The 24,896-nt window shown below is 44.5% G+C and overlaps 1 protein-coding gene across 1 annotated transcript in view; it reads left to right on the top strand.

Moving 5' to 3' along the window:
• Nucleotides 1-24,896, top strand: part of COMTD1 (catechol-O-methyltransferase domain containing 1) — a 307,178-nt gene that overhangs the window by 280,333 nt on the left and 1,949 nt on the right. The window contains exon 6 of the mRNA XM_069610981.1: nucleotides 21,227-21,363. Within this exon, the coding sequence (XP_069467082.1) occupies nucleotides 21,227-21,363 (137 nt within the window). The remainder of the gene's footprint in view (nucleotides 1-21,226; nucleotides 21,364-24,896) is intronic.

The raw sequence follows: 24,896 nt of genomic DNA, 5'->3' as shown, positions 1-24,896 counted from the left end.
ATCGTTCTTGGAAATACAATAAGTTGTCCTTTACTGCAAAGTCCTTTCCCTGCAGATGCCAATTCTGTATGTCTGCTGGAGTTACAAGTTGCCTGGCTTTATCCTTAACTTCCTCTATGGATTGTGTGGCGATTACACCCAGAATTCTTTGTTCGGGAATGATTGGTACAGGTTTAGGGTTGATCAAGTGTTCTTCCACTCCCATCCGAGAAAGGGCATCAGCTTTACCGTTTTTTGTACCAGGTCGATAGGTAATTATGAAGTCAAACTCGGCAAAGAATAATGCCCAACGGAGTTGTCTAGAGGATTGGGCTTTTGCGGTTTTCAAATATTGCAGGTTTCGGTGATCCGTAATCACAGTAACGGTGTGTTGGGCCCCCAGCAGATAATGCCGCCAAGCCTTAAAGGCAGACTTGATAGCCAGAAGTTCCTTGTCAGTAATCGTGTGATTGATTTCAGGAGGCGAGAATTTGCGGGACCAAAATGCCACGGGATGCAACTGATTGGTTACCGGGTCCTTTTGTGATAGAACTGCCCCCATGGCAAGGGTTGAAGCATCAGTTTCCACGATATAGGGGAGTTCGGGGCGAGGGTGTTTTAAGATTGGTGCAGAGATGAATTTAGTCTTCAAATCCTGGAAAACTTGTTCCGCCTCGGTAGACCATTCAAAACGTTTGTTTTTCTTTAACAAGGCAGTGATGGGCTGGACTATTCGAGAAAAATTCGGGGATAAACCTGCGGTAAAAGTTAGCGAAGCCTAACATGCTTTGCACACCTTTTACGGAGGTTGGTGATGGCCATTTGAGAACTGCATCGACCTTCTTTGAATCCATACGCACTCCGCTAGGTGATAATATGAATCCCAAGAATTCAACTTCAGTCACGTTGAAAACACATTTTTCCAACTTAGCGAAAAGTTTGTGTTGACGCAATCTTTCGAGGACCATTTTCACGTGTTTCCGATGTTCAGATTCCGATGAAGAATAAACGAGGATGTCGTCAATGTAAACAACAACACACACATCTATGAGCTCTCTGAGGACATCGTTCATAAAATATTGAAAGGCGGCCGGGGCATTGCAAAGTCCGAAGGGCATGACCTGATATTCAAATAGCCCATATTTGGTGCTGAAGGCCGTCTTCCATTCATCGCCCTCTTTTACTCGTACCAAGTGGTAGGCTCCTCTAAGATCCAGCTTTGTATATATGCATGCTTTTCTGACTTGGTCCAGGAGTTCAGGGATCAAAGGTAACGGATATCTATTCTTGACGGTGATCTGGTTCAGGGAGCGATAATCTATACAAGTTCTAAGGTCTCCTTCCTTTTTTGGAACGAAGAACAAAGCTGAAGAAGCAGGGGACTTGGAAGGACGAATAAACCCATTTGCCAGGTATTGATCCAGGTATTGTCGAAGGTGAAGGTTCTCAGGCTCGGTGAGGGCATAAATTCTACTACAAGGAGGAGTAGATCCAGGTATCAGGTCTATCTGGCAGTCATAAGACCTATGAGGAGGTAGAGAGTTAGCCTGATCCTTCCGGGAAACATCTTGGTATTCTAGGTATTCGGGAGGTAACTGGGGAGTCTCTGAAGAAATTGCTGCCAGTGCAACACCAGGTGGAGGGTGACAAGTAGAGACACATTCTGGAAACTGGACCGTTCTTGCTCGCCAATCGATCAGAGGATTGTGTTTCTCTAACCAAGGTATTCCTAGAATAATCTGAAACTGAGGAGCCTTGATCACATCGAACACGATCTTCTCATGGTGTCCATCTTGACTTACTAGCGTCACTTCTTGAGTGGTATGCGTTACTGGTCCGGAGGCTATCTCCGTTCCATCCACCGTAGTAATGACGTCCTTTACAGCCTTAGGACAAAGAGTTAGATTCATCCTCAAAACCATTTTATGATCCACATAATTGCCGATGGCACCGCTGTCGACGTAAGCTTCAATTGCATGTAATCGATCCGGATTATCAGGGCTAATGAGGACCATAGGTATCACGAAATGCGAGGTCACGGAACTGGTTTTCACGCTCGGCAAGAGGACCTCTATTCTTGTCGGGCGAGGTCGTTTCCCTGCTCAGAGTTTGTAACTTTGGTAACTGCAGCTCCTACTGCCTTCTTGGCAGGTTTCACCGGACAGTCTCGAAGAAAGTGCCCTGAGTTTCCGCAATAGAGGCATAATTGCAACTGTTTTCTCCTTTCCCGCTCCTTTTGTGTTAGAGGACCTTTCAGGCCCCCTATTTGAATGGGTTCCCCGGAGTCTACTCCTTTGGAAGGAGTCGGCGGTTTGGAAAATACTCGAGCATCAAACTTGGAACGATCGGCCTTCCTGTTCTGCAGTCTGTGATCTATTTGAACGACTAAGTCTATATAGTCCGAACCATCTTGTGGGGGATTCACTACTTGGGCTAACACATCTTTGAGCTCTCCACGTAGACCTCTATAAAACAGCGTAATCCTTTTGTCCTCAGGCCATTGAGTTTCCACTATCAGTCTGTTGAAAGACACAATATAAGCCAAAAGGTCTTGATTACCTTGTCGCAACGAAAGAAGCTCATTGTCCAAGGCCTGCCCCTGTGAATGTCTTGCGAACAGTTTTTCCATACTGAGCTGAAAAGCTTGAAAATCATGGAGGACCGGATCATCTTGATTTACTAGAGGGATTGACCAGTCTGCCGCATTGCCACTAAGGTACGAAAGCACGAAAGCTACTTTAGCTTGATCAGTTGGAAAGGCTGCTGGCCGGCATAAGAAATGCAACCGGCACTGATTGATAAATACTGCAAACCTCTTTGGGTCACCAGAAAATCGTTCGGGCGGAGCCAGAGGTACATTCCCAGGTAGGTTGATCTGCACTGGATTCATAGAGGATGCAGAAGGAAGGTTTCCCCCAGATGCGGGTAACGGGGTCTGTCCGGCTTGTGACTGTAGCAATTGTCTAGCGAGATCATCTGTTCGCTCCTTGGAAATAATCAGTTCCCTTCTTAGAGCGTTCGTTTCCTGACAGGCTGCATGCACTTCTGCCCTTAGTTCCCCAAGTAACTGGGCTAGCTGGTCGGTATCCGAGGTTTCCATAGCGCCTGGACGGGAGTTTTGCTGTAGGCTTTGCGTTCTGTAACGCTCACCTGATTCCCGTAGAGGCGCCGGTCTTGACTGGGCGTATACCGTATCTTCAAAAGTGATGTGTAACACACGGCTGGCTCTTTGGGCTGGACCTCTGTGCACTATATGTCTGACTCGAGGGGTAAGATGTCTGCAGATAGAAAATATGGGATTAATGAACTGGGTTATTGAATGTCTCTCTCTTCTTCCCTTTCTCTTCTCCTGTAGAACCCCAAAGGTTAACGCTCTCACCTTAGGTAAGTGAACGCCGTGCTCTCCATCTGCCTCGGGGCAGGGTGCTGTAACCAGTTTCTTCACTGGATAAGGGGAGCAGGCCTCTTGACTTCAGAGGACTGCTGTCCGTCGTTTACTGCACGAACGGTAAGTTTCGAGTAATTCTAATGTCTTTAAAAGTCTTTAGTAATGATGTCTCTTGTTTTGCAGGGTTCCGGCGATGGCGGATGACGGGCTGAAGTGAGTTGAAGATGGAGCCCGTGTGATGAATAGAAGCGCCTGGAAGCACGTAAGTAAGCGCTTGTTGCCTGCTTCACAATGCGCTCTAACTGTCTTTTTATTTTGCAGGTACAAGTTCGGAGCGGCTGCAGGGTGCCGGAATACCCACTGGGTTAGATGTGGAAAGGAGTAATGGCACGTGAGTATTAAAGTTCCCCAATGTCTTTAAACGCACCTTGTTTTGTCTTTCAGATGCGGGATGCAGCGCCGAAGGCCTCCGGAGCGTGCGAAGAGTTGGTAAGCTTTTGTCTTTCAGATGCCGGAATGCAGTGCGAAGACCTCCGGAGCGCACGAAGAGTAGGTAAGCCTTTGTCTTTCAGATGCCGGAATGCAGCGCGAGGCGTTGGTGACAGCCGATGGACCAGGTAAGTGAAGCGCTGTCACTGAAGACCGTAATGCTAACCTGTTCTTTCTTGTCTTTATAGGTGTTGCTGAAGACTGGATTCAGGATGGTAAGCCTTTTTCCTTAGGCCCAGGATCAGATGCAGAAGACACGATGAGCGTTCTGCTGCAGAGGATGCAGAATAACGCAAAGCAAGATTCATCCATCGGGTGTGGTTTAAATAGCCTCCTGTAGTGCTTAGGTGTCTCCTTCCACAGCCACGCCTAGGTAAGAAAAGAGTTCCTGCTTTCCAGAAGAGTTCCAGTGTTCTGAACCTAGGGAGTGGCTCCTGCCCCACCCAACAGGAAAAGTAGTTCCAAACAGAAGAGGATCAGAGGCTCAACTGGCAGGCAAGTAAGCAGCATGGTCTGCTGCAGGTAGGTCCACCCAAGCATTATGAGCCCGGCGCTTCCAGCGCTGGGACTGGGCATATTTATGAGCCTGGTGCCACTGGCGCCAGGACTGGGTCCAAAAGGTCCCAATTGGGACTGGTTGACACTCGGAACCTGGGTTATGGATCTGCTTCCAAGGGAGTTGGGAAAACCCTGACCTTTTGGAAGCAGAGATCATGACACTTAGCTCCTGAAGTCATAGGGCCTCATTATGAGGTAGAAGGTAGCCATGGTGCTATAAGCATCATGGCTACCCCCTTACCGCATTCCGGGTCCGGGTTCTCGAAATAGGGACTTACCGGGTCATTCCAACCTTGGAGGACCCAGTAAGTCCCCATTCCGAGAACCATTCCCCATTCGAGCCCCCATAGGGCTCAATGGGAATGGGGATGGAGCTAATAACGACCCGTCAATAGCGGGCCCGTTATTAGCTCCCTGGTCCCTTAGCGGCTCCCGCTAAGGGACCTCGGAATAGGGCAGTAAGGGTTTACCAGCACCGGTATCCTTACTGGTGCCTGTTAACCCTTACCGCCCACCTCGTAATGAGGCCCATAGAATTTAGTAATTTAAACTTACCCGAAAGATGTATGGACATTCTTAAAGAAGCATGCAAGCCCAACACCAGACATTGCTATTTCAACAAGTGGAAGCGCTTTATTTGGTGTAAAACACAAAACATGAATCATATTGACTGTTCTCCTTCATACATATCTCTTTACCTGATTTACTTATTGGACTCAGGGTTAGTCTTTAATTTCCTTAAAGTTCACCTAGCAGCACTTTCTGCACACACCACCTCTCACAGTAAGGTTTTCTGGGTAAACATTCCAGTAGTGAAAGCCTTTATGAAAGGGGTTAAAAGATTACACCCACCAACTTCTAATCCAACTCCCGGATGGGACTTGAATATTTTACTTACTAAACTCATGGGTCTCCCTTTTGAGCCAATGCACAAAACCAGTTTTACACATCTCACTTACAAGACTGCATTTCTCATAGCCATTACTTCTATAAGAAGAGTTAGTGAAGTACAAGCCCTTTCAGTTCCAGATCCTTTTATTATTCATGAAGACAAGGTGGTTCTGAGAATACAACCATGCTTTTCTCCAAAATGTATTTCAAAGTTCCATGTTAACCAGTCCATATGCCTTCCATCTTTTTTTCAAAATTCTAATTCAGCAGAAAGATGCCTCCATACATTAGATGTTAGAAGAGCGGTAATGTATTACCTGGACAAAATAAAACCACTAAGTAAAACAGACCAGTTCTTTGTTTCCATGGCTGCAGGGAGAGAAGGTGATCCTGTCTCTAAGTCAGCCATTTCAAAGTGGATAGTCAGATGCATTCAAATGTGTTACTCTCTATCCAAGAGAACTCTATACCTTTCACACCCAGAGCACACTCAACTCATGGCACAGGTGCTACTTTAGCTTTTATCGCAAATGTTCCATTAGATGTCATTTGTAAAGCAGCTACTTGGAGTTCAATTCACACCTTCACACAACATTACTGTGTAGGTACACATTCTAAACAAGATTCTCAAGTGGGACAAGAAGTGTTAAGACATCTTTTTGCCGCTGGACCTTCAAACATCCCACCATATTCTACAGGTACTACTCGCTAGACTATGCAGAGCATGTGATTCTAATCAGATCCAGAGGCCTCAGAAGGCATACATTACTTACCGTGAATGTATTTCTAATGCTTGCATCTGCTTAGATTCACATGCGCCCACCCTTCCTCCCCTCTTAGAGTTGAAGGTAAGTAGATATCTTACACCTTTCTTTACTTTTCTGTACTCATAATATTTCATGCTCTCGCATGTCAGAAACAAAATAATCGGAAGGACCTCAACGCGTGAAGGACCATGGGTACATTACACATCACACTATGGATAGTATTACAAACACGCCCAGTCGACGTCCCTTTTCGAACTTCGAAAACCAGTCATGCAATATTCTGCACCTACCATTAGATGTCGACCTATGCAAAGCATGTGAATCTGATACAAGCTTCAGAAATACGATTACAGTAAGTCATGTATGCCATATAGATTCATTGAAAAAACCTTAGTTAAGGTGCATTTAAGTTGAGCAGATTTAAAACAACAAAACCCTTGAAATTCAGCAGATGTGGAAGGTCATGACAAGCTTAATTCGACGCGCTCCTGTTGATGTTCCCCATAATGCCATTTTTTATGTCATTGTGAATCTCTTCTCTTATAATATGTATCTGCTCATGGGTTTTGCAAAAGGAATGCGCGAGTTAAGCTTGTCATGATTTGCCACATCTGTTGAATTTCAAGGGTTTTGTTGCTCTAAATCTGCTCAACTTAACTGTACCTTAACTAAGGTTTTTTACAGTTAACTTCAACGGTTTAGTTATAGCATCGCTTTTTTTACGGCCCACTAGCCATGGTCTGCGAGAGCACGGCATTCGGCCGGGCCCAATGTATATTTAGAAACACTACCGGGCCACTGGCTATGGCCTTCAGCTATGGCCAGTGGCCACAGCCCTTGGCTGCGTCCACTGTACATTTTCCCCCAATATGTTTCTTTTTGTCCTATTCACAGAGTGGGTAAGTCCTCCACTGAGCTGCCTCTTACCATATTAAACCACACTAATCTTTCTGAGTTGAAGGGAGGCAAGCAGTGGTCTGGAAAAGTGACTTCTAACCCTAGGCCACTAGATTATTACAACAACAGTCAGGATCCTGGGAAAATTGTCCTACACACTATGGTTAGTTATATATACAAATTAAACTAAATTCAAAAAGTCTCTAGTGTTTCTAGTTTTGACATGTGTTTTTTAATGGTTTGTTGCCAGCACGTGTTTCGACCTCCTCCCGAGGTCCTCTTCAAGGCTCTCGCCACTCTACATATCTTTTAGTTCCACTAGCCAGGGCCTTCAGCCCTGTCGAGTGAGCACAGCCTTTGGACGTGCCCTCTGTATGTTTTACGACACTACCAGGCCACCAGCCATGGCCTTCGACCGTAGCCACTGTACATGTCGCCCAATATGTTTCATTTTGAGCTATTATACATCTCTTTTGGGCCCACTAGCCAGTGTCAAAGGCCCTTGGACCGTGTGCATGGCCTTCGGCCGTGCTAACTGTATATTTTAAAACACTACCGGGCCACTAGCCACGGGCCTCGGCCGTGACCACTGTACATGTTCCCACAATATGTTAATATTGGCCGCACTAAGTTTGTGATCACTATACATCTTTTTTGGGCACACTTGCCAGGGCTTATGGCCCCGGCCAGTGAGCACAGCCTTCGGCCGTGCCCACTATATATTTTAAAACACTACCGGGCCACTAGGTGGCCACAGCCTTTGGCCACAGCCACTATACATCTCTTTTGGGCCCACTTCAACCATGCCCGCTGTATATATATTTTAAAAAACTTCCAGCCAGTCGCAATGGCCCCAATTTCACATGGTGTTTTCTTCCCACCACACCCCCCACCTCTAGCCTGATGCCATTGCATTATTTTTCCACCTCGAAATGGCATTTGTTTTTTAGCTTTTCGTTTTCAGGCCCTTAAGAAACCTTCTGGTTTGGAACATTTCATGCAAATCCATCGATCAAGTCAAACGTTATTAGCCTCTGTGAGAAACCAAAGGGTGTCTCACCGACAGTCCCCAGGGGTCTCTCTCTCAGGTGGCCAGGGTACGGCCATCGCCGTTGGATCTAGACCCTGGGGGTGGACCAGTGCGGGAGGATCACCTGGGTGAGAGGTCTTCGGGAGTGGGGGTGAGACAGCCGATGGTGAGATGCGGTATTCCCCCCCTGTTTTGTTCATCTACCCCATCCTATTTTGTAGGATTTTCCAAAGGCCCAACCTCCCCCCCCCTTTTTACACAAACACTGGACTGAGGAAGAGGGTGAATGAGAGTAACCAGACTCACTCTCTCACATCGTACTGGACATTTCCCGTTAATTGGGTTGGGCAAAGTCAGGCACTTTACACTAAGTGCATACACCTGATACCAGTTAGCTCTCACTCATCTTGTCATGAACTCGCCTGGGGGTGGGGGGGTGGAGTGTCAGGATCCGGACTCCCTCTTCAAACCCGAGTTAGAATGTGTCATCCTGCCTACAAGGACAGCCTTACTTTGTGAGGTTTAACGTGAGGAGGAAAGCTGGTTCAACTACCTTCATTCTTTTGAACACTGATTTTTCCTTTGCATACATTTCTCCTTTTTACACTTTTTGTACAAGAGATAGGGCAGGCATTCGGTTTTTGTTAGCATAGGCCATTTAGATTTGACGGACTTCAGTAGGACTGTTTTGTTAATCGTTTGATGGTCGAGACTACTCCCATTTTAGCTATAGGGCAAAATAGGAGTTTCTCCGACCCCAACATTTTCAATAAAGGTTTTACAAATATACTTAGCGATTGCTGATACCGTAGATTTCTTCCTGGTTAATGACAAAATAAAATACTTTTGAAACAGCGAACACTGCTCATATCCCATACGTCTGCACAGCTCTGTTCTGTACCAGAGACGGGTTGCTTCCAGGGCTGTCATTCTGTGGCTTGTCATAATTTTCAGTGTCTACAGCAAAATATTAGAAAAGGTCCAGGTATTATCAAAAGCCAGCTGTACCAAGCACTCGACGAAGTCAATGTTCTAATGACTGTGTCCAAGGCAATCAGCCCTTCATGTAGGAGACTTGACACTACTTTAGTGACTGCAGAAAGGGCAGTATTGGCCCCATTAATCTGTGAGCTGTCAATCAGAAAGTGCAAGGCCTTCTGTCTTGTATGTTCGGAGCCTAGCAGAGATGCAGTCTGTTTGACCACAGTGGTGTGTGCTCGTAGATATGTATCTTCAGTACTTCGCACCTCCAACTGCATTTTTAACAGCTTTGCTATGTATAAACTCAATTTCGGGTACTTGAGTTTTTGTAAATTGAAGCCAGGCGGCCAGATTACTGATTTCAATTGAAATGATCTAGGTGGATCCAAAATGAACCCACAGCATTTAACTTGTGTCCATACGGTGATCAGAGTTGGCACTCCTATTGGGACATGACAGCAAGATTGGTTGAAATGTACCAAATATGAACCATTTTGTAATCTATGTGCTTTACAATAGAATGAGTCAATTGGTGCAATATGCAATGTGCATTTCGAGTTACTCACAGGAATTCACTGGCTCAGCATGTTCACACATTATTCTAGTAGAACCTTTACAATCACGTAATGAGTACAGTGTTAAGTCAGGCCTAGCTGGTGACACATATATGGTACCACATAATCTTCTCTGATCCACGTATCATTCACCCAATGTGCATTACCCCAAGAATGCAATTCTTGACATATGATAGAGGGTGCCGTTTGAATGGGGATGTCTGGCACCACATACACAATATAATTTGTGGAGCGTGACGCCCAAGCAGATGCTGCAGCCACACTCTTTGTTAACACACTAAGCAATAGGAAAGTGGAGCCGGCCATTGCCTGGTGTGTTGCAACCTTGGACAAGTTAAGTGCCTGTATTTGTTCAGGCCATGAAATCACATTCCAATCTGGGACTCCTCTGCTGAGAGTGTCCAAAAAATCAGTTACTACAGAAAGACTCACTGAGGCCTCTTGGTCATTTCTAATGTAGATAACTCATTTTGAATCAAACCCACATGACATCTCTTAACTCATAGAAGCCTTGTTGTAGCTCCTGGTCATTAGCATCTGAAACATGAAATCCTCGCTGTACTGCCTCACTTTCAGTTTGCAGGATTTGCTTTATTGCTTGTGACCAAGTGTACGTTTTTCCTGTTGTGGATGCTTGTCCCACCTCACAAGGTACACCAGGGTCTGAGGTGGTGCAGGTAGCTGCTCTCCTGACATGGCCACTTTGGGTGCGCTTCAGACCAGCAGCTAACTGCATGATAGCTGTCCAATTTTCTTCTTTTATGAAGTAATCTAGAGATTGTATCACCTCACTCAGGTGATGTTGTGAAAGCATTCCTTGGCACAGCTTACTAATGGGTATAGCTTGTGTCAGGGAGGTGTTGTGGGAGTTCCAAGCCCTATATGAACCCACACTGAGTCCTGTTTTTCTTTTATTGCATTCATTTGCTTGAACCACGCATATCACAGGTCTCCCTGATGCATAAGTAATATGCTTGGTGCCATTGCGTTCTTTTGCTTCTCTATAGGACGCACTCCAGAACTCACCTTCTGTTTTCTCCCACTCAGGGTAGAAACTCAGGTTCCTATTGCTACAAGTGGTGTGGAACTGCATATAATTTAAGAAATACATTAAATGTGGGAACCTATAAGCTATATTTTTTTTTTTTTTTTTTCAGTGGATTGGCTTTTATTAAATCCAAACTGGATACTAACGTTCAAGGTGTGAGGTTAACAATTAAGGCAGTGATGACAAGCCATGTGTCATTGTGTTGAATGACGAGATGAAAGACAGAAGACTTTTTTTTAGTAGAATTCAAAGTGACTGTTCGTTTCTATCCAAATTAGTTTTTAACGTGTGAACCCCCTTAATTTGCCATATCTGTTGACCCCAAGTAGACCATAACGGGATGGTTCCCTTCCATGTTTGTTCAGTCATGTTTGCAAAGTATTCTCTATCAAAGATGACTGAATCTGCAACATACATATGTCGTGCATCATGTGGCTCATGAGGGAATTTGTACTGATTCTCAAACATGTAATCCCCTGCTTGGTATGGTCACAGTGAAATATATGGGAACTATGCTTTGAATTCGGGACTATCAGTTTGAAAAAGCACTGCACGGTGTTCCCAGAATGTGTATTTAGGCCACATAATTGGCTCACGTTTGACAAGTAAAAAGGCATTGTAATATCGCACATAACACACATGGGGCCCAATTTCATGGAAGTCCTCCACATCATCAAGCACATCAAATAATGCATTTTGTCAAATGTCTGAAGCCTAGTTCTTAACAGTTCTCTGTATGTTCTAGACACTGGATTACTGGGTGCAAACAGTCTGGATCCATCAATCACAGAAAAGGTGTGGACTTGTAACTGTGTTGCTGGGCCGTTATAGGTCTTGAATGATGGCATTCACACATGACTCATAGTTAGAGGAAACATCTGTATTGAGACTAGATTTCCGGGCTCTCAGAGCTCTCTTTTCTCTAACATGTATGAAGAACTTAAAGGCTTTAGAACAACTTCTTTGCTTACAGGTGAAGAGGAAACCTTGCTCAGAAAATGCCCAGAAGTCAGTGAGATGAAGAATAAAATGAGGCTGAACCACAGTAGGAGAAAATATACTGCCAGTAATTTATAACACTGTTTTAGGAAGACTGTCCAAAAGAATTCTTTCATCACTTTAGCAACTTGGAAGGCTTTCTGTTTCCAAATTGGCAGACCTGCAGTACTTTCCTGAATTGTGGATGTGTAATCAAGATTGGCATATTCTTCCTCATCTTGAACCCCTATCATCATTTGCTGGATCTCCATTTCCTCATCTTCTGTGGGCTCCTCACTTGGAAGAGGAAGATTCCGTGGAAACATCATGGTAACCATCTGGCACTGGTTTCAGGTGGTCCAGAGAGACTTGCCTAGTACCTCTCTTAGGTGGTAGTGCGGGTAGGATGGCAGTTCTGGAACCTTTCACTCTGATTACTTACACTGCTGGTCTATAAGACGGGCCAAACAGAGTCTTGTCATGGATCTTTTCCAGGACCCAATCTCCTGCTTTGAGAGTGTTCTCAGGACTGGCCTCAGCAGCTTCCACCTGGAAGGATTCGCTCAGCAGCATTGTCGCCAGCAGGTGCTCGTTCCTAGGTATGGGGCTGGGAAGAGCATGCAGGTCAGGCATATACTTCTTTCTCCCAAACAAGACTTCAAATGGGGTCTTACCGTTGCACAGAGACTGGTGTGGTAAACTATTCACACTCTTGATCACTAATGGTAACCAGTCCCCCCCACCCAAGTGATAGAATGCATTTTAGTCAGGCACAACATAATTGAGTAGTTTGCCCTTCCTATGAGTCCATTCCATCTCTGGAGGAGACAGGTCTAGGAAAGTGCATCTCTGATCCCCAAGCCTCTAATTCCTTTCTCAGAGCCTGCTCTGTGAAGGCTTTATCATTATCAGAATGGAGCATTTAAGAGTTACTATCATGGCTACTACACCTTGGAGTGCCCATATGACTGATTTGCAGTCTGCTTTCTTTTGAGGAATCATCCAGTTGAACCTAGTGCAAGAAGCTACTATTACTAGAATGTACTTGTATTTACTGCTGGTAGTGGGCCTATATGATCTATCTATTGGATCTCACAGGGTGAGGCTGCCTTGCTCAAAGGAACCTCCTTAGGGTTTTTGCTGTGGTCCACAGTTGTCTGTAAACATATGTCAGAGTTTGCAATATATATTTTCACCTGCTGTCGAAGCCCTGGCCACCAGAAGCGATCAAGGAGCAGCTGTGCAGTTGCACTCATCCCAAAATGGACAGATGCAAGTCCAGCGTGTGTGGCTGCAATCAGGTTTTCCCTGTTTGCTCTATTTGGCATTAATCTTTGAATAGGATCCCCTTTTTTCATAGGGATGGTGACTATTGCTCTATTATTTTCAATGTCATACATATAATTACTGGGGAAACCTTTTGGCCTTGGCACAATACCTAAACATCCTCATCCATTGCAGTCGCTGAGCGAGTTATGGCTGCTATCGTTTTTCTCATTGTGTGCTCTTTGGCATATTTATCTGCCAATGCATTGCCAGTGCTATGAATGTGTTCTTTGGTATGTGCTCTTGTGTGCATTACCTATAGTAAAGGGCAAGTCTGTTTGAGATCCCAAACCTGCTTTCAGAGTTGTCGGGAAGCAATAGTTGTATGCCTAATGTCTTTGAAGTCATTTGGCACCCACCAATGCAAGTCAGTGTTGTAAGCCCAGACAATGTAATCTGAATCTGAGACTACTAGAGTGGGCTTCCCTGAATCTGTTTGGCGCAATGCAAGTAGCAGGCCATGCAATTCAGCACTCTGGGCAGACATGTCTCCCAGATGCTTGGTTGCAATATCAGTTTGTATAAATTCTTCATCATGTGTGAAGTATCCTACGACTGCAGCGCAAGCGGCAGCTTACTTAGACCGTGTCCCCACTGCTGGAATAGCTGACCCATCTGAGTAAATTACCTGGAACAAATCAAACAATGGTATGTCAGGCCGTGAGGTGTCTGGCTGTGTTTCCATTGTCCAACTCAATCCACTCAGTCTTTGCAATTCTGCCTTATAATGGTACTTTACATATGCAGCATGTTGAGATGCTGACCATTGAATCCATCTAGTGTGTAATGCCTTTGCATTTGGCACGCTAGCTTTTGTGGCAGCTTCAAGTTGAGCTAGCGGTGTGTTTATGTGTATGGTTCTATTTGCTGCCAGAAGTCTCTCTTTCTGAATAATCATCTGAACTGAAGCCAGGATTTTCTCCTCACATGTACATTTTAACTCAGGTGTGGAATATACATGTGACTTATATGCGATTGGTTTAGTTTCGCCTAGATTGCACACTGTGTATGTGAAAACATTGTCTCCCACCACAAGGTTTATCTCTAAGTCTTTATCTGTATGCCTGTCCTGCAAAGGACCAGTGTGAGTCATTAATGAATATACCAGAATACGAATGTGTTCTGGCAGCCAGTGAGCTGCCTTGAAATTTAGTTTTATGAAAGCATACAGTGGTCTCACTAGCTCGGGAAAATTAGAAATATACGATCTACCAAAATTTAACAGACCTGGAATGGTCTGTAACTGCCTAAGTGTAGTGGGCGGTCTTATATTGGCACACTTCTCAAGAAAATCTGCTGACAACCCTCTGCTGTCATCTGAAAGGGTGAATCCCAGAAAGGTAACCTCACAATGAGCTATTCTTGATTTTTTTTAATTAATCTGGTATCCTTTTGCAGCCAATGTGTGAATGACTCTGTCTACTTCTTGCAAGTGTTCACTGGGATTCTCATGGGTGATGTAAATATCATCTACTTACTGCCAACAATTAGGAATGTCTGCAAGTAAGCTCTGTATTCTGCTTGAGAATGTGCTAGGTGAATTTTTATAACCCTGCATTATTCTAGTGAACTGGAAATGTTTTCCCTTAAACTTGAATGCAGTGTATTTCTGGCTTTCTACGCTTAAAGGTTGTGTGAAATACCCATTGTCTAGATCAAGGTTTGTTTTACATTTGCATCTGTGTAAGTTGGCTAGCTAATTAGCTGGTCTACTATAGTTTGCATGTGGGCAACTGCCTGTGGTTTAACTGGATACGGCCTTTGTGGCGGGGGTGGTTTCAGTACTGGAATCACATGTGCTGAACATTATTTATCATGCCCTACGAGATTTTTAAACAGCTACACTGCTGCCAGTGCTGACCAATTTCTTGCATATTGTTGCATTAGTTCCCCACTCACCTCTTTTGAAAAGGCAGGCATTAACACTTCTTCACCCCTTGGTGCTTGCCTTAAATACAAAGGTGGCCAGTCTTGAAATGCTAACAGCCCTTTATATTTAATGTGTAGCTGTGGCCAAAATAGTGCTTCAATCTTTTTGGGGTGTTCGCCTTCTAGCTGAATTGTCACAAAATACACTTCATTATGTGCCAATGTCTGCCCAGTGGGAGTAGTGATCTGTGCATTCCTGTGTAGCCTTGTGGGTGCATTCAAATTTGGAAATGTCAGACCCAGAGTCTAATAGGACCTCAATCCAATCTGTGTGTCTTTTAGTCTTGGGGACGATGCGATGAGTGCGTGGACTCTGCATTCTGTGAAACCTGTAGTGCTGCCGTTTGTTTCTTTTTGACCTTCACTTCCTTCCCCTCAGCCTTAGAACGGTCTGGTGTCCGTGCCTGCTGGGAGGGAGACGAAGTCTCATCAGTGCCGTCCTTCTGAGGACTTTGCATATGTTTCCTGTCTCTAAAATCATAGTCAGTAGGTCTAAAATGGGACTGGCCCCCAGGCTTACCCCATGACCGTCCACCCCTGTGGTTACCAAGGCACAGCCCGCAGTGGCAATCTCCTGCAGATTTATCATTATTATGCCCATGCTCTGGATATGTTTCCACCTCTATGGGCAACAATTGCCGCCTTTGTGGCTTATTGCCCTTTTTACCCTGGAATGAGCCCCGTCCTTTCGAGGCTCTGGCTTCACGGTGTGTGTCTTTATCTGGCTTAAGATACTTGTTACCCTTTATATGTATGTCTGCAGGTCTGCTGCCCAAGTGATCCCTGCCCAACGATTGATAGGTGGATGTCACTATGTCTCCAAATTGCTCCCTTTTTTCTTGCTCATTTAATTGGGACAATTTTCTATGGACTTCTAACCGTGCAGGCTCTCCTTTTAATAAGGGTAGGATTATGCTCTCAACCATTTGATAATTGTTAGATGCTATAGACAGGCCTAGATTCATGGCTGCGGCCGCGCCTTGTGTTCCCATTATGTCAGCTAGTATCAGTGCTAGTGATGTGATGGACGGCGTGCCAATCAGCTGGAGATAAAGCCAGCTATAGATTGAGATCCAGCTGTCACATCTCACTAGAGGCGGTTTGCAGCCAGATGGAAGAAACATAGCTCGGGCCCTGTGTCTCTGCTGGGGAGTTACTTGTGGATAAGCAGCTTGCAATTGTCCTAATTTTTCTGAATACTATTGGGAATGTCTTCATTCTTGGATGGATAGGCTCCCAATATTATTCTCAATGTCTGTAGTTGTACCCCACCTGCATCCATCTGTCCATGAGATTGCTGCGCAGGTGCTATACCCTGCTGAGCTGCATATTACAGCGCAATGTTTCACACTGTGTCAAAGTGTGTGGCTAACAATTGGTAGTCAGCCTACTGGTACGGACCACCACGGTTTGGATGGAACCGGGCTAAGAATTCTAGTGACAGATTGGGTGTAGCTAATGGGCAATGCCTTGCACCTGTTTGTGGGTAAACTAGATTACCTCCAAACCAGTTGACATGATTTGTATGTGTAAGAGCCAATTCAGGACACTGCTATGGGCGATACTGAATGGTGTCTAAATCCCCTCTCACTAGGAGAGTTGCATAAGAAGTGTTTCTTCTTCTACATAATCCTCATTTGTCAAAGACCATTGCCATAGTCCTTCTCCTTCATTATGGTCCCTCTCCACGATACTTCACCATAGACCTCCTTTGTCAGACCTTCTTCATCATAGTCATTCCTCTTTGTCAGAGTTTTCTATCAAAGTCATTCATTATAGTCCTTCTCCTTCATCATTTTCCTTCGCCATCATAGCCATTCATCATAGTCCGCCTCCCTTATAACAGTCATTCTCCTTCATCATTGTCCTACAGTCATTTGTCATTCTTCTTTGTCATAGTACTTCTTCGTCCAAGTCCTGATCCTAGATCCTAGCCTTATTCAGTCACCCATTTAATTACCTTTCGTCTTAATTCTCCCACTTCATCCTAATCCTTCATCTACTTTATTTTCCTCCTGCCTTTCTCCTAACCCTTCCCCTTCATCCCAGCCTTATCCTTCAACCTCATTCTGTCTCATCCTTGTCTCGGGAGGATAGCTCAGAGGCAATGTGCTCGCCTTGGAAGCAATACGACACGGAGCACCACAGGTTCGATCCCCGGGTCCACGCTTAGAAACCTCTGGGTATTAATCGCGTTATAAATAATCTATTATATCCTATTCATTATCCTTGTCCTTTGTCCCCATCCTTCTCCTTCATCCTAGTTCTCCTTTATTCTCATGCTTCTTCATCCTATTCCTTCATCCTCATCCTAGTCTTTATACTTTGTCCTGGTCTTTGTCCTCATTTTTCTCCTTCATCCACATCATACTCTTTCTCAGCTTAGTCCTTCTCCACCCTCTTACTCACTCGTCCAAGTTCTCCTTCGTCCTTTGCTCTAGTCATTTCTCCTAGTCCTTCATCATAGTCCTGTGTCCCTTGTCCAACTCCTTCTCCTTTGTTCTTTATCCTGGTCCTTCTTCCTTCATCCTGTTCATACTTTCTTCATATCAGTCCTTCATCTCAATCCTTCATCTTGTCCTCTTCCTTCATCCCAGTATTTCCTGTTTCCTAATTGTCCTTCATCTTAGCCCTTCATCCTTATACTTAGTTCTAGGCCTTCCTCCTACTCCTCAATTGTCCGAGTCCTCTATCATCAAAGCCCTTGTTCCTAGGCCTTCATCCTTCTTCATCCTAATTGTTCTCCTTCACCCTAGTCCTTCTCCTTTATCTTAGTCTAATGCCCTAATCTTTCTCTTTCTTCCAAGTTCTTGTTCGTCCTCATCATTAGCCTGATTCCTTCATCCTAGTCTTTAGCCCTAACCCTTCTTTGTCTTTCTCCTTGGCCTAGACCTTAGTTTTAGTCCTTATCATTCATCCTAGTCCATCCCCTTAGTCCCTGTTATTCTCTTTCACTGTAGTCCTTAGTCAGAGTCCTCCTAATTTGTCTTAACCATTGTCCTTTGTTCGCAGGCAGAGTCTCTCACGCAGTCTTCTTCTACCACCTTTTTGTATCGCTTCATCTATTTGTTGTTCCTTTCCCCTCTTTGTCTCGCTCCCTCTCTTGCTTACTTTTGCTCTCTTTCCCATTGGTCATTGTGGAGTGGAGTGACGGGTGAGTTAAAAATGGCACAAGAGAAGACCAAGAAGAATTAAATGCTTTATGTAGAATTTGTAAGGGGACAGTAGGCTGAAAGCATAAAATATGACAGAATCTATGAGATTTATACTCTGCTGTATTGAAACAACCAAGGATGTGGTATTTCTGCATTTGCATCTGGGAATCATGAATGGTTAAAGGGTTCAAGGTATGTATGAAACTCAAGCTCTGTTGTTACAAGTGAATCTGGCAGGCAAGGATTGAGTAGAGCAGCTGCTTCAGTTGTCCTGGAGGAAAATGTTAAGGCATGAATGCTGGTCAAATGTTTCTCAGCCAGAAATAGGGATATGGACTATGGGATCTTATTTCCATGCTTTTTAACTGGAATCTTTTCATAAATGTTCATGCCCTTGCATGGGTAGGGTTGGTAAGCTGGGGCTGAATCTTAGTAGAGCAAAATATTCTTATTCTGCTATAAAGCATTAGCATCATGCACTACATGCCCTCCTACACGTGGTCTGGTACACCATGTGTGTCGCTATTCTATTTCAGGAATGTTACAGTTCTATCGTTTGGCTCTTTAGTTGATGAATTGTTCTGCGTTACAATGTTCTATTGGACAACGTTTAAAGCCTGATGTAATTGGAGCTTGAAGGTGTGTTAACATCATTAATAATGCCATGCTGGGTGGCATAGAGGTCAAAAGCATTTTGTGGGCCTCTGTGGTGGTCTTAGTAAGGTGCAAGATTTATATCTCAGCTGTCAATTCAAAATGTTAAAAGTATTAGCCAGCATAGGCTAATAGCTCATGTAATATGTCAGATGATGACCAGCCAATCAACTCTTCCATGTTCTTTGAGCAGGTCCGATTCTTTATCAGGTGAACACAAATACATGCCTATAAATGTTCATTGCAATCGACAACTGCAAATGCCAAAAGATTTGCTTTGGCAGTGCTTGTTTGGACAAGGTCCAGGCACAATTGTTAATTACAATTAAGGCTCCCGATTTTATGGCATTTATTTTTTCAGCATTTCTCTCCGTATTTATCCATATTTATTTTGTCATTTTATCTCCATTTATCCACATTTATGTTTGCCCTGTAAAAAAAAATGTTTAATATTGCTCTTCCTAACTGTCCATTACATTTGTCTAAATGTGTGATTGTATTTTTGTCGTGCATTTGTAATGTCTTGTGTTTCATGCTTCACTGATTAATTTTGAGTGTGATCAACATTTGATTATTTAGTATATGTTAATTGGAGTGTCTTTTGCCACCATGACAGTGTAAAGATATACTTTTTTACTGATTGCATTTCCATTTACTATTGTATATTTTGAAAAAATATATATTTTGAGTGAAGATTTACCTAATTAAATATTTGTTATCCTTTTACTTTGTATAGAGTGACTATTTAATTTTTAGTCGCTTTCCTAAGGTTGCCCTATATACGTGTTTGCTCTGCCTTTTGGATATATTATAGCGACCGGTCTCTGTGCATTGTCTGTCTCACTACCAGCTGCACCTCCTCAGAGGTATTCTACCTTTTCTCATTTTCCCCCAGTGGCTTACTGTCTCCAGAGCCCTGATTCTCTCAAGACTGGACTACTGCAACAGTCTCTTTCTCAGTCTTCCTACCTCTACTCTTCAACTTCTTCAACTTATCCAGAACAGAACCGCAAGACTTATCCTTGGCCTCAAGCCCAGGGACCGCATCTCTCCGGCGCTGAAATCCCTCCACTGGCTCCCTGTGGCTGCAAGGATCAAATTCAAGTCCCTCTGCATAGTCCACAAGGCTTTCTGGGGGCCAGGGCTGCTCTCTTCCTAAATACTATCCTTCCAGAGCCCTCCGCTCGGCCTCCTCCAACTCTGCAGGTGAGCCGTTTTCCAAACAGAGATTTGGGGGTAGATCCTTATACTTTGCAGGTACCTCCCTCTGGAACAGCCTACCTGCCTCTCTCCGTTTTAAGCCGGACCTCTGCAAATTCCTCAAGGCATTCCACTTCTCTTCCTCTTTCTCTATCTTCCTCTCCCTTGTTAACCTCCTTCATTCTCATCCCAACCTGTTCATTCAGCTGACTGGTCACCTGGTGCACCTCCAGAGCCTCACGGGTCCCAGACTCCCCCGCCAGTCCTGCACTTGCCTCTGCACTCTGCCTTGCATTACTTCACTTGGAATACGTTCCATGAGAGTGGCCCCACTCTGCACTTAACCCTGGCCCCTGCTGGACTGGGCGCCCTTGTCCCCAACCTCCTCCCTTGCACTTCTGTCTGCGCACTTGCACAACCTTGAATGTACTAGTCTTAGCATGTTTGTCTGTCATGTCCTCCTCTATCTCCCCTTCCTAGCTGGCTGTGCCTGCATGCATAGGCGCATTGATGACCAACCTTTTTGTCTTGTATGTTCCTCTCCCCCCCTCCCACTTCTTCCCCCACTATTTGTCACACACTTATACTAGTAGAAATGCCCTGGCCTAGTATGCTAGTTATTGATGTTCGATCATTCAGAATCTTCAAGGTCATAAGAATGACGACGATATCCCCTTGTTCCCTTCCTGCCTTGAAGCGATTTGAAGCACTTCACTTGTGTATAAGCGCTTTACAAATTTACAGTTAAAATGATCTGCTATTGCTTGTGTTAATAGTAGTAGTTCTATTGGAATACATATTGGCATTTATTATTTATTGTGTGCGCTACATCAGATGAAGTATGTGGGACTTCGAGGGTTATGCAATTCACCACCTCGGCATAATATTTTCAGTTAGGATTTTGGGTGCCATTATGAAAGACACATCAGTTTGTACTGTGAGCTTTTACGCTCGTCGCAGGCAGGGTATTTTCTGCTCGACTACCATGCAGAACACTCCGTCCTGTTGCAAACAACTGTTAGTTACAGATTTGAATCCCAATAAACTAGCTCTATAGACAAATGTGCCTGCTGCAGAGCTCTTTGTCACACCCAACACCCCTCCAAAGGCAGAGTATCTCTGGCTCTGCCGTTCTGATTCCCAAAGAATGGCATTCTGACATGAAGAATTTAGTTCTGCTTATTAGGCCCCACTACCGAATAGTCTTTCATGGCACCTTTGTGGTGTTCCCTCATTTTTAATTTCAGTTGAAAGTATTGCCCTCACTGCCCTTTGAGCAGCACCTGCATGCGCTGCCTCCCATGCACCTTTCAAGGAAAGGGAGGTGGTTCATCCCCCAACCTTCTGACAGAAAGACCCCCCCCCCTTTTCTCCTCTACAGATGAACTGATCGACTCTGGGGAAGGCTGCACATACGACCTGGTCTTCATCAACGTCAACGATCAGGAGAACCCCAACGACTGCTTCGAGAAGTCCCTTCGGCTTGCAAGGAGAGGGGGAATAATCGTTCTGGATGGTGTGAGTATTGAATTGCTATGGGTTCACAAGATTTCTCCACAATATTGGCAAGACCATGGGCGCCACAATATGATCCTCGGCCCTAACAACCTTTCCGCAGACTCATGAAATCGCCCTGTTTTTCAATAACCCAGTATGTATCTGAGAAATAATGCACTGTGCAGATTTTCATAAAACAGTGGTTGTTTCTTCTAAAATGTTACGGCGTAAAAACAATGTACATTTCATTTTGCAATAGTGATCCAATAGATTGCATGCTATGCACAGGGCCAGCCTTAACACTGCCAGTGCCCGGGGCGAGTCAACAAAATGTTCCCCCTAACCCCCCAGAACTGTATTTAATTAAATGATTAATTTCCCGCTCTGTGCTGGAGGTTTGACAGTCGTGCCCTATTGTGATAAAATGCACCCCACTCTGTGCTGGCATCAGCGCGAGAGCGAGGCACATTTTGGTTCAATAGGGCGCCTGCCGCGCCTTCACCCACCACGCTAGCTCGGAGGAGCCCTTGAAAGACTCCTCCGAGCTGGCATGGTGGAGGGCTAATGGCACCCCAGGCGCTAGCCCTGGCGGCCCTGCCCTAAGGCAGGCCCTGGCTATGCATTAGTAGTGGTCAGCGTTAAATCAGAGGGGTTTCTATTTGTGAAAAATGTGACTTCGTTTCTCCGCTATTTTACTTTTAGTCACGAGATGGCAGGATTATGCTACACATGAGATTCTTCAACTGTTTCATGTTGTGGACGAAGAATGTCTTTCTTTCTACCGCTACCCAATGAATAACTCTTTGGTAGAGGTGGGGAGAATTCATTCGTAGATCCGTGCCAGAAGAGTAAAACACGGGCCACGCCGGCACAATATTCATGACACATGGTATTGTGCCTCCTCATGTGATGTCCTGTTCCCCACCAAACCATAACAGAAAACCCAGCCTGGCATCCTGTCACCCCACACAGCGCCCTGCCTCCCTACCAACAATAATACAAAACCGGACCTGGCACTCTGTCTCTCCACCCTCACAAGTTTCATACATGGCATCCTGTCTCCCATCCCGCACAACACCTACATCTAGTATGCCTGCATTCCATCCATCCACAAAATAAACCCAACACCTTGCGTATTTTGCCTACCCACAGCACAAAACCCATAGATGGCATCCCGATTTTTAAACACAGGGCAAAGTGAGATCAAATGAATTGCCCAGGATCACACATTTAGTTAAGAGCATCCCTTCAACTCACAAGTATTTGGTGCGTGTCACCCGCTGTGGATTCAGTTCCAACTCATGGCAAGGCACAACAAATAGTGCCATAGACTTCAATGGGCTCTCATCTGAAAAAACATCTGAGTTCACCGTGCAAAGCGACTCAAAAGGTTGGGAGCTATGTAAGATTAGGTGAGGCGGGCGGGGTAGGGCGCTCCATGCCAATCAGGAGGCTCTGAACCGGGTGTTTAGCATAAAGTAAAGCCTGCTGCCATGTTCTCTCCCCAGGAATCAGGTAAGTGCACCCTCCACACCTCTAACCCGCCTTCCCTCACCCCCAATTTTCAACCCGGCTCCCCACTTACCTTGCACTCCTATGTCCCTCACTGGTCGCGTGAACCCTATGGTAGAGATGGGGAGAAGCATGAGAATTCATTCGTAAAAATGTGCCAGAAGGTCTGGCTTGGCTCCAAGTGTTAAAAATGGCTGGCGAAATATTCATGACACATGGTATTGTGTCTCCTCACGTGACACCCTGTTCCCCATCAACCATAACAAAAAACCCAGCCTGGCTTCCTGTCGCCCCACACAGCACCCTGCCCCCCTACCAACAATAATACAAAACCGGACCTGGCGCCCTGTCTCTCCACCCTCAAGAATTTCATACATGGCATCCTGTCTCCCATCCCGCACAACACCTACATCTAGTATGCCTGCATTCCAGCCACTCACAAAATAAACCCAACACCTTGCATATTGTGCCTGCCCACAGCACAAAACCTATAGATGGCATCCCGATTTTTAAACATAGGGCAACATGAGATCTGCTTCCCGAAAACAGCCGCCATTGAAAGGGAGAAGGGAAAACGTGTAGTTCCCTTCTCCCTGATCCATAGTAGCCATCTTGTTTTGTAGTTTTTTCTCAAGTTGAAAAATGGCAAACACAAAGTTTCTCAACTTGAGAGAAAAACACTATTAGTACCCTGGTACCATGTGCCGAGGTACTAATGGCAATATAACCCTCGCATGGGGTGGGGCATTATTGGTCAGGTAATTCCCAGAGGGCTTACGTTAAAGCCCTTACTTCACTCGGGTTTCTATAGTAAGCTTCCCCTACCCCCCGCTCGGGTTGTATTGCTTAAGTAAAAAGCTGAAATTTCTGGTCACCTTCTAGCGCACCTACAGTTGAAACTAACTAAAGGTTAAATAATGTTCCAAATGTCATATTTGTTTTATCATGAGGTGTTTAATTCCAAAGTAATCCTCCAAAAGTTATTCTTAAATAGTAGGGCCCTCAACACGTGTTTCACCAAATCTATTAGCTCATCAGGAGGGATTTGTAACAGAAAATTAAATTCAATTTCATTGATTTGATATAAACATGCCTAAAAAAAACACAGAAAAGATTATGTTTATCTAACGTGCACTATAACAATATGAAGCAAAGAAACAATACTTGTATCACAAAAACACCCTTTGGTGCGAAACTAAGTTTACAATGTTGAGAGAACCAGGCAGTAAATACGCTTGAAAATGAAATTTAACATGTTGTTAGCATATTCCCTTGTTGTGTACATCATTTGTAGTCTTACCTTGTTGTTAAATGTTTGCATTCATTAGAAAACTTGGCAAATGGATGTTAGGTTCCAATTTACTTTGAATTTAGAGTGGTCATGGTACACGTTTGTAATTAAGGTTTCCCCTGTGCTGTGTTACACCAATTGGCGTTTCTAAGAAAAAGAAAAAGATGCAGTGCTGTTAGAGTGGATGCCAACTATGTTTGAAGAGTCTGTATTTCAAAGTAAATATTAGAATGTATATGCATTGAAATTGACGAAAAATAGAACGCTCTTCTTACCTTTTAAAGTCTTACGATTGAGACTTGAGTGCATCTGGTGATCGTCCTCCTTCCTTGTTTCTAAGGTCGGTTGGGCATGATCTGCATTATATTGTTACTGTTCACCACCAATCAGCACCCAAATATCTTTATCAAAATTAAACATTATCAACTAAAGACCAATTCGCTATCAACTGTTTCAGAGACTGCAAATGAACAAATGTATTACTTGGGTATATCTGGTATTTGAAACTTGTAGGCACAAGACACTTCACCACATATAAAAGCAATAAGAGTATGATTGCAGTTTAGTTCTTTCCTGGATGGGGGTCTATAACATCAAACATGTTGCCGGAAGTACATGGCGTCTGATTGAAGTCCTGTCCATCTCTTCAGCACAGAACCTGACTACTGGGGGCCTTGAAACCCCACTTGTCTCCAGAGTTGCTCTGTGGCGAGGAGTCACGCAGAGCACAGGGCCTTGAAAACAGCATCCT

Source organism: Ambystoma mexicanum, chromosome 8, assembly GCF_040938575.1.
Source record: "Ambystoma mexicanum isolate Mex_15411 chromosome 8, UKY_AmexF1_1, whole genome shotgun sequence".
NCBI classification, from domain to species: Eukaryota; Metazoa; Chordata; class Amphibia; order Caudata; family Ambystomatidae; genus Ambystoma; species Ambystoma mexicanum.
Note: the sequence above shows the minus strand (reverse complement) of the source record. Positions and strands in the feature narration are given on the sequence as shown.